Here is a 10806-nt window from a genome sequence, read left to right as displayed (position 1 = left end):
ATATGCAATCAGTCCAGGTTCGAACCTCAGAAGGGTATGACTGACTGATGAAGACTAAAGAGTCAGAAATGCATCTTAGTCTCCCTTAATTCTTTGTTAGTAATTTACACATATATGTATATGTATATGTATATGTATATGTATATGTATATGTGTATATATATATATATATATGGAAGATTTTGTTCATTTAAAAAAAAATCAAGATTCTGTGTGAAGCTTGTATGAACTCTTTAATGTTTCTAAAGCCAGAAGGTTTGGAAAATGCACAGAGTAATGTTCTTTTGGGAGTATATTTTTCATAATATAATTTTTAAATTGAATGATATCCAAAGTCATTTCTCTGTCTCTCCCATCTCTTTCTTTCTCTCATCCATCTATGTAAATCACGTGTTTACCAAGAAATTTACATTCTGTTGCTATTGTTTGTGCCCAATACTGTTTTTGATTCAGAGAGATCTTCTGGGCTTTTCTGGTGGGAAATGATTATTTTCACTTCAGCGTAACATGAAAAGGCAAACCTACTTTCTATTAAAGCAAGATACAGTATATAGATATAATGATAGATAGATAGATAGATAGATAGATAGATAGATAGATAGATAGATAGATAGATAGATAGATAGATAGAGCAATAATAGATGAGAGAGAGAGTTGATAGATAATAGATGTTTCAGTGCATACCAAAAATATGGCATCTCTACAACTTTGAAAGATCATTTGTTGAGCCATTTGAAAGAGGAGTTGTGGAACAGTGCAGGTTACATTCAACCACATAGAGGTGGAGCAGATCTCAATGCTCCCCAATTGTCAGGCACAGCGCCACTGTCATGAGGGCCACTGATTCAGAAGCTAGGATTCGGTAGGCGATGGATTCTACTCACAATGGGGAGTGGGAGTTCTGAGAATTGAGGTCCATGTGCCAAGCTTGGGAAACCCTGTTCTAGAGGAACCTGGTATCAGACACATTTTGAAACAATCAAACAAGCTTTGCAAAAGGCACAATTGTTTTAATGACTCAAGGAGAGAAGCTTTATTCATGGATCCATGTCATACAAAGTCCCTCTTTCAAATGCTTTGCACCCCCCCTTACCAATTTTACATGCCAATGTTACAAACTGTAATCAAAGCCAATTGCTTCAGAACTTCTCTTTAATTGTGTGTTGCATAAGATTGAGACAAAGCATGTATCCATTAATTAGGGAAAGGCTTGGATGATGCTTCCTGAACAGTTTGTTTCTGAAATCTGCAGAATTCTAAGTGAAAGCTTTGCTTCCTGGATTCACTAATTAGCATCCCATCATATTATAAAAGAATCAGATGTTGCACTTATTCCAGGAAAGTGGATAAGAATTGCAGCTTTAATTAACAGAACCCAATACACTGAATTATTCTGATCTGAGAAAGGTTGGCATACAAGAAAAGGGAATATATTTATTCTTGTTTTTCATATTCCTATATTGGTCTTCATCATAACAAACTTTGATGGTCATCCTAATTCTCACCTGTACCTTCTGAACTAGCTTGGATCACATTCAGCTGTATGCTATCAGAAAAGGACTAGTTCAGGGGTCTTCAAACTTGGTCCTTTTATGACTTGTGGACCTCAACTCTGAGGAATTCTGGGAGTTGAAGTCCACAAGTCATAAAAGGGCCAAGTTTGAAGACCCCTGGACTAGGGTGTGAACAATATTGATAGGAATATCAGGCTGGAAAGCTTTGTATCCGCAGTCTAAATTTCTGTTCATTTTGACTTCTCTGGGATGTGGGCAAGTCTCATTTCTCTGGGTTTTTTCCCCCTACAAGTTTTAATTGAAAAAGAATTTTATTTGTATAAAATGCAAATCTATTAGTCTATTCAGCAGCTTGGTTTTCCAAGATGAAAGTTTTATCAAATTTTATACAGCCGCCCATCTCACAAGAAGTTAATCCAACATATGCATTGGTTCAAGGATCAAGGTTTTATTTAGCATCCAATCAGAAAATACAGGGTTTGTAAAGGTACTATTGCCAGTTAGATAGTCAATATCAAATAGATCGATATTTATCTTTTTTTTTCAGCTGATACAATGTGCATAAGCCTTGAAGAGAAAGCCCCACTGCTTTACTCTACATTTCAAGAATAGCTATAAGGGTTAGCATTCACATTGCTTTAATTCAGAGCTTCTTGAGAAAAAGTAGCAAAATTGTTCCTTGACATTTTTTAAGAACACATTTATGTCCTATGTGAAGAATAAATGCTCCATTGGTGCAACACCTTTTCACATCCACTATCTTTGCAGCTGTCGTTGCTTTTAAACTGCTTTGATCAGCAACATCCTAAAGCATCTCCCCACTTAGGAAATCTTCAAAATTCAATATTCCTATTTACTTGAACATCTCAGGGTAAATGACCTGTTCCGGTTATTTTGACTACTGTATATAATTGTTTTATCTTCCTAAAATTGGTTATTGCCATTATGAACACAATCCCAAGAAATTCTTAATCCTTCCACCCGCTTCTTCTCAATTACATTCCTTTCTCACCATAACTCAAAAAAGTGATTCAAAAACTCGATCAGCAAAGGAAACAGTGGCCTCCTTTGATGCCGGGAGCTTAAGGTGGGAAAGGAAGATGGGCTTTTGCCAAGATTCAGATTTTTCACATTTTTTTTCCCACCCAAATCAAGTTTCCAGATGTAATTCAGCGAACATCACAGCCAATGTTCTTCCACTGCTGGACCGCCTCCTCTAGTTCCATATGTGGCGTTTGCAGTATTCAACGGCCTACAGAAAAAAGGAGAGAACATCTATTTTCAGTTCATATCACAACTGACCATAAGAAAAAGTTGAGAATCTGGAGACGCAGCCAACATTTGAACCTCAAGAGGCATCTGTCAACTTGTCTCAGTTTTTAATCCATTTTCAATAAAAACAGAAGGTTCTTGGAGTAAACTACAGGTAGTCCTCGACTTACAATAGTTTGTTTAGTGACCATTTGAAGTTACAACAGCACTGGAAAAAGTGACTTGGGATCGTTTTTCACAATGACGACCACTGCCACATCCCCATGGCCTCAAAATTCGGACGCTTAGCCACCGGCATGTATTTATGTCGGTGGCAGTGTCCAAGGGTCAGGTGATCCCCTTTTGCGACCTTCTGACAAGCAAAGTGAATGGGGAAGTCAGATTTGCTTAACAACCATGTTACTAACAACTGCAGTGATTCACTTAACAACTATGGCAAGGAAGGTGGTAAAATGGAGCCAAACTCACTTAGGAACAGAAATCATGGTTGTAAGTCAAGGACTACTTGTTTACTAGTGAGATTTGCTTTGAAGTGGGATGAGTGAGACTAATTATTCAGATTTCAGTGAGACGTCATCCAGCTCTAAGCCTTTCCTATCAGAGAAGTTGCTTCAGGCAACTCTGACAGACCTGAAATTGTGAATATAATGCTTTCCCCTCCCATCTTTTTGATATGTACAGTATATGAATATAAAATAAGATTACTTTTCAAACAAGGGAACTGGTTCACTTGCATTGCGTAAAAATGTGTTGGCCATCTGACCTCTTCTAATGAAAGAAGTAGGAAAGCTATTTTGAACAAATAGAAAAGTTCTGTGTTTCATCGAGTGATCCCGTGCTTGGCACCTTATTGGTGGCTCCATAAGATTGTGTGTCAAGAAAGTGACAGTGAGTTTAAGAGGATATTATTAGTCCAGAAGCTCTTTCTGTAAATGAATTCTGCTTTTTTTAAAAAAAATATATATGCTTATGATCTTATTCTCCAAGTTTTTCTTTTATTCCTTCCTTGGGTTTTGATTTGTATATGACATTGAGTTATTTGTTGCTTTTTCTCTTTGCAGCAGTGTTTGGCTAAAGAAAGGAAAGCATTAGTTTATAAGGAACAAGAGTAAAAATCCATATTTCCTCTCACTTAATATGATTGCCTTCTTTCTACTTGTTTTGAAAATGGATTGTTTTTAAAATGAAATCCATTTCCTTCCTTCCTTCCTTCCTTCCTTCCTTCCTTCCTTCCTTCCTTCCTTCCTTCCTTCCTTCCTTCCTTCCTTCCTTCCTTCCTCAATATTTTGCACTAAAGACTTAACCCTCTCCTCCTCCTCACTTTCCCCCCCCCATCCCCCGAATCGCTTGATTACCTGGCACTGCTCCGCAGTCTCAAGATTCTTGCACCAGAAGGTAGGGCCCCGAGAACAGGCCTCCATTCCCACAAGATGGGATTCAGGACAAATTCCTATTTTCTGTGTGTCAAAAAGGGTAAAATATTACTTTCTTAGAAAGAGCTTTATAGAACTATTTTAAATCCATTCTTCTCCCCCTCCCATAAAAAGAAGGAATATTTTGCTCTGCATGAAGGCTGTCTGGATGGGTTTCACAAGGCCATCTGACCCCCCCCCCTTGTCCTTTATGCTTTCTTAAAAGGGAGCATTTGCAGAGGGGTGGGCATAGCCACTACTATCTCCCCGCCAAACCCCCTTTCCTGCTTCCTCTCCTTCCGCTTCACCTTCAGTTTGTATATTGTGGAGGGAGAGTAGTATTTGGAAGCCTGAGGCTTTCTTTGTTATTGTTTTCTTTGTTTGATTTAGCCGCCCACATTCATTTTTTAATCAGGTGGCCTCCAGAATTTATTGTTCTTCAAGGACTGGCAAGTTACAGAGAGTTAAGTACTGTGAAATGAAGAGTTCAATGGCACTTAAGGTTTTGCAAGAGCAGGGTTTAAACCGCTCACCCATTGAATATAAATCAATTTTACAACATGACTTACCACACATACAAAGGATGGTTGCAGGATTTGTATCACCAGACGGACAGCAGCTGGTTCATATTGGACCACCAGTTGATCACACTGTAATAAAGCAGAAGGAAGTCAGACCAAGGCAGGTGCCTGGTGGGGTCCTCTAGCTTCAAAACCAACTGAACCTTTTATCATACCAATTAAATGAATTAATCTAAATCATGGTAACTAGAGCAACCTGCTTCATCCTGGTATATTCTAGATTATCCCCAATATGTTGATGTCCAGCCCAACTGAAGGACTATAGAAAGGAGAGAGTTGGTCTAGAAATAGTGCCTTCAACTCCCAAAGAATTTCACTGGTTGCCCAAAATCTTGTTGATCTGGAACCTCAAAACATTCCTTTCAACTTCTCAAAAGTGGTTCAAGTTCTGCCCAACTAATGTGAATGTTCCAACCACTTGGAAAGTGGTCTGCAACTCTTCAGGAAGGTTATAACTCATAACTCCTTTTTTTCTACCCATCGTAACAGGATGGGGAGAGTGATAAACAATTGGATTTTCCCGTTTCTTTTTTTTACTCTTCCATAGCATCTTAACTCCTTAGAAATTCGTCTACGGTACTACTTACTGGATATACCAAAGCTTCGGGGAGTAGTTGGCATCCTTTAGCAAGGAAAGATCCAATGTGGGCTTGTGTTTCGTTCTTCTCCAGTTCATCATCAATATAATTAACAAGAACTACACACATGCGACATATTTGACTATCCTTGTCTTCTGATACTTTCTCGAGAGCTACTTTCTTTTCAGGAGCTATTTTCTCAAGAGCTATTTTCTCTAAACATCAAACAAATAAACCAACATTAGAGTGCACAGCTTGACTTAATGCTACTTCTCATACATATGTGTGTAGAACAATTAAATTATTTTTAAGTCATTTCCGAGACATTCCTAATGCAGTACAGAATGAGCTCTAAATGAAACACAAAAGCCAGTAAACGAACCAAAATTAGAAGCAGTTGCAAGAAAGCAAATTTAAAGGTATGAGCAATATACAAAGCCTAAAAGCATCGTCTAGTTTGAAGTCTGTATCTGATCTTTAGAACAGGATTAAGCACATTTTAAAGGCACAAGGCTATAGTTTAATATCACGATCACCAAAAGGGACAACTTTTATTTCTTTGGCCCATTTTTATGGTTTTAATTTGGGAACTGAAGCAAAGGATTTCTGGAAGGCAAGTTCCCCCATCCCTACCTAACTCACTAAATATTCCCCTCTAAAAGTCAGAAACCTATATTTTGCTTTTAAAAATGGACAAAAATCTGTTTCCCAGGAATTGGGTCATTTTGCCACCCAATTTCAGAAGCACAATCTAGAACTGCTTATGAGCAGAAAATGAAGTGGGGGAGAGGGCAGGGGGGGGGCACATGGAACTCCTGAGTTGCTCATCCTTGGTTTAAAGACAATTAATTAATAGGCAGCAGCCAAGCATTCAGGAAAAAGTGATTCATAAATGGGATATCCCCTTCAGATCGAGAGATCTGAATGGTTAGGAGGATTGAGTTTGCGGATAATGATTGATTATCAATCCTCAAATGCTTCTCTGAGAGTCTGTTTGGCGTGAAAAGTCCATCAGAAAGATGAAATTGCTTTCAAGTCAACTTTGATTCTTGGAGACTTTGTGCGTATGTCTGCATGTTTGGCAACAATAATGAAATGCCTACTTCCAGGTTGTTGTTTTTTCAGCTTCTTAATCTACTGAGAGAGCCAGTTAAGGCATCAGGCTAGAATGCAGGAGACCATTTCAAGTCCCAGCTTAGGCATAAAGCCAGCTGGGTGACCTTGGGCCAATCACTTTCTCTCAGCCCTAAGAAGCAGGCAATGGCAAACCACTTCTGAAAAACCTTGCCAAAAAAACTGCATTTATCCAGGGAATCGGACATGACCGAATGGAAAAAAAACATCTACAGATGCCGGTAGGTGTTTCCTCATAAACTCCTGTCCATGTATGAACATGAACCAACCTTTCTGAGATTGGATTTTATGAAAGTTAGATATGCGCTACAGGATATCTGCTATAAATACAAAGTTAAAACCAATAAAATGAATTTCATTCCCATCCTGAAGGCAGATGATGTAGAACAAACAAAAACCTACTGGTGCTTAAAGATACATCTTTTGGGCAAAAATTGAGCATGATGCACACGGATTCAGGCTTAGTAGCATCCAACAGCATAACGAGAACTGCCATTCCATAAGAATTCACAAAGTCCCTGCACTGAGGAACGACTTCATGAGGTAACATGTAACAAAAATTCATCATCTGATGGACTATTTGCTCCTGAAACATAGAAAGATAAAAAAATAGATTAAAAGGAAATCAAGCATCTAATCTGCAGAGAGTGCAAATGAGGGAGAAGAGAGCCATTACATGTAGTCCTCAGCTTACAACAGACCCAAAAAAGGGTGCTTACAACTTGGATTCAAAGTTCCAATGGTCACTCCCCTATGGTCATGCAATCACATTTTGGTTACTTGGCAACTGGCCCGCATTTATGGCCATTTGCAATATCTGTAGTCAAAATGTTGTGTTTTTTTTCCTGGAAACTGGTATTTACTTCGTGTTTCTGGCAAAAAAACATTGTAACGAGTCACAGAATGAGTGGACAGCCATATACTTTTTCTTAAATGAAAATAAAATAAAATAAGATTATGGTGATTCACTTAATGACCACTACAAAAATATTGTAAAATTGAGTCAGGCACATGATGACTTGCTTAATGATCAGCATGACCTACCATTATATTTCTGAGCTCAATTATGGTCATAAGTCAAGGATTCTTTGTACTTCTTTGTCCCAGTAACAGCAGAAATGAAAGAAGTGAAATTAATTTGCTGAAATAATGTTCACAGGCGAAGACCATTTTAGTCATTCTTGAATAGCAAAGGGAAAGGTGACAGATGCAGGAATGAGAAATATGAGAGTATTTTTTTAAGTTCTCTCTGGTTATCTCTTCAAATGTTCTGCATCTTCCCTAAATCTGAAATAATTTGCATCCAGCCAGCCTGAATCCACATTATGATTGGACTAAATGGAAAGCCTCATAGAAACAAAAATCAAATTTTGATTTCGTTGCTCGAAGTCAAGAAAGTCTATGCTTTCGTCTTCATAATTTCTTTTCATAATTTCAGAGATGAAGACTTTGAAAATTAATTCAGTGTATAGAAGATCCCTTCAAGAAATTCTCCTCTATCACCATTTCCCGCAACATAATAACACACTAATTCACTGTTTCTTACTTCTGTGTTATTGTTCTCCACCAAGTTCTCTGCCACTTGTACGACTTTTTTGCAGATATCACAAAGCAAATGAGGCTTATCTGCATCTGAAATTGTCTACATAATGAAGTTTTGAGAGAGAGAGAGAGAGAGAGAGAGAGAGAGAGAGAGAGAGAGAGAGAGAGAGAGAGAGAGAGAGAGAGAGAATTAAACAACACAAATGTAATAAAATCATATTTTTAGGGTTAAGCAAAAGTAAAAAAGATATAACCAGGAAGCATTGCTCTCATACTAAATTTTCATTGGCCAGACTTTAGACAAGTTTTCTTCTCAACTACAATAATTTGAGAAAATTTCATTGTTTGAATTACAATTAATTCTCCTTTGCTAATGATCCTTAAATGGTGGTTACATTATGATTCTTAAATTTTCTAGACTCTTTCCATTTGTCACCTGCTTAGGGGCAGCATCAGTGGAAGTGATTAATGGCTAAAGATATCTTTTATGGAAGCCATTGTTAAGACGATGCTACCTACCATATATGGGCTGCACAAATCTGGACAACCCCCAGATGGAAACAAAGAGTCAGTTTCTGTATTTTTTTCCCTGCCATTTAGTGATCATCTGCATTTTTCAGCTCTTCACCTTAGGTCTCAGAGATTTTCCTTTTTCCTGATTTTCTATTGAACCTCTTAGCTGTTTCTTCTTCTATCTATGTCATGGGTCGGCAACCCGCAGCTCCGGAGCCGCATGCGGCTCTTTGAGCCGTCTCCTGCGGCTCCCAGCCACCCGGTGCGCGCGCACGTCTTCGAACGGGCAGTGGTGTGCGCGCACCTCTCCAAATGGAGAGTGGCACCGCCCGTTTGGAGAGGTGCACGCGCACCTCTCCGAATGGGCAGAGGTGCACGCGCACCTCCGCCCGAACAGGCAGTGGCGCCGCTCTTTGGGAAAGCTGCGGCGGCCCGTTTGCAGGCTGCCGAAGGCGGCAGCTCTGCAAACGGGCCGCCGCAGCTTTCCCAACAAGCAGCGCCACTGCCCCTTCCGAGACGTGCGCGCGCACCTCTCGGAATGGGCAGTGGCGCCGCTTGTTGGGAAAGCTGCCGCAGCCCGTTTGCAGAGCTACCGCCTTCCTCCGAAGGCGGTAGCTCTGCAAACGGGCCGTCGCCGTCGCGCAACCGGTTCCATCATACATTAAAAAATGGCAACTGCGCGCGTCCACACATGCGCAAGAAAAAACATTTTGCGCATGCGCAAAACATTTTTTGCGCATGCGCATGCACGTGCATGGACGCACGCACGCGGCTCCCACTTTTTTTTATGTGTGATGGAACCGGTTCCCAGTGGCTCTTTTCCTTTTTCAGGTTGATGACCCCTGATTTATGCTCTTACTAATAAGGTTAATTTTGTTCCCCATGAAATGCCTTCTCAATTTTACCCAAGGATACATTTCACATTCTACTTGTTTTGGTTCTGAGCAAATCTCAGCCATTCTCCAATGGCTTGCTTGGACAATGTTATTAGCTTCTGTCCTTCTGCAGTCCGTGCCTTTATATGTGTATGTATATATGTTTACATACCTTAACTACTGCTCCATACAGGTCGGAAAGGTAGTCCATTGTCTTCAAAGGATAAAAAGGCTCTGATTTTGTAGTGTCACAGAATCCAGCTTTACCGCAAATTCCCATTGGTGGCTAGAAGAGTAAAATGTTCCATTAGAAGCTAATGTTTCATTTTTAGAAAGGCCATAGCATTGCATACTAACCATATCGGGATTTTTCGTTTGCTATTTTTGGTACTTGGTTGTGATACTCAAGACGTTAAGACATGACAGTATGAAGTTAGCACATATGCATTGTTACATGCATCCCTTAAAGAGATAGAAAGTTGCAAAGGTCCCACATGTTGCTCCTTTGATGTAAGGCAGGGGTAGGCAACCTTGGCTCTTTTATGACTCGTGGATATGCTAGCTCAGGAATTCTGGGAGTTGAAGTCCATGAGTCATAAAAGAGCCAAGGCTGCCTACCCCTGATAGGGAATAGTCTCCTTAAAGTGGCATGAATTCTATCTGAAACTGAGACAAGATTTTGCAACGCCAAGCCCCCTATTATCACAGCCTACAGACCCGAGATTGTCATTGTTTCTTCTAACAAAAAATTCCTGTCATTTCATTGAAGACTACAAAAAATATAGCATAAACCTTCACTGGAGGTGTTTAAACAAATGCTGGATGACCATTTGTTAAGTTAGCAATATTACTGGATTCCTACACTGGGAAGGCAGTGATATAAGATGATTTCCAGGCTCTCTTGTGATCGTACAGTCTATGATCCTGTGATATTAGAAAAACGCAGACTTGATTCATGTTACGTGGGGATCACCATGTGGGCTTGTACAAGGAACTGAATTCCAAATTAACTAAACAGGTTGAAGTCATAATTAGCAATCCTAATCAAGGTTAGCTAAATTTTATAGGGTTTAGGTGATTGGCTTCAGTAAGTTGTACAAAGTAAAAATTTTAAAACTCTAGAACTTGCTGAAGGGAGGAAAAATAAGAGGAAAGATCTGAAGTTCCTGGCTTCATCCACATATGTCACATGACCACACCTATTAGTAGTTTTTCCCTGCCTGATGAAATTGCACTGATAGGAAGACGTTGGCCTGTGGTCAGTTTTTCTTAAAACAATAAAAATTAAACCGTGCAAAGCTTTTTGGAGCTGTTAAGTACCTGGGAGGTAAGAGAATCCAGAATCTCTGATTCTAGGAAAGGTAAGCTCACCATTCAGTAGGTTA

The 10806-nt window shown here is 39.5% G+C and overlaps 1 protein-coding gene across 1 annotated transcript in view; it reads right to left on the bottom strand.

The window, feature by feature from the left end:
• Nucleotides 1-1948: 1948 nt before the first annotated feature.
• Nucleotides 1949-10806, bottom strand: part of LOC308668597 (prosaposin-like) — a gene marked incomplete at its 5' end in the record, with an annotated part of 48515 nt that continues 39657 nt past the window's right edge. Inside the window, 7 exons of the mRNA XM_081328607.1 lie at nt 1949-2766; nt 4142-4243; nt 4768-4848; nt 5367-5572; nt 6894-7077; nt 8038-8133; nt 9594-9707. Of these exons, the coding sequence (XP_081184733.1) occupies nt 2731-2766; nt 4142-4243; nt 4768-4848; nt 5367-5572; nt 6894-7077; nt 8038-8133; nt 9594-9707 (819 nt within the window). The 3' untranslated portion in view covers nt 1949-2730. The remainder of the gene's footprint in view (nt 2767-4141; nt 4244-4767; nt 4849-5366; nt 5573-6893; nt 7078-8037; nt 8134-9593; nt 9708-10806) is intronic.

Source organism: Vipera berus (genome assembly GCF_964194415.1).
Source record: "Vipera berus genome assembly, chromosome: 5".
In the NCBI taxonomy this organism is placed as follows: Eukaryota; Metazoa; Chordata; class Lepidosauria; order Squamata; family Viperidae; genus Vipera; species Vipera berus.
The sequence above is the reverse complement of the archived record's forward strand: the minus strand, read 5'-3'. Positions and strand labels throughout refer to the sequence as shown.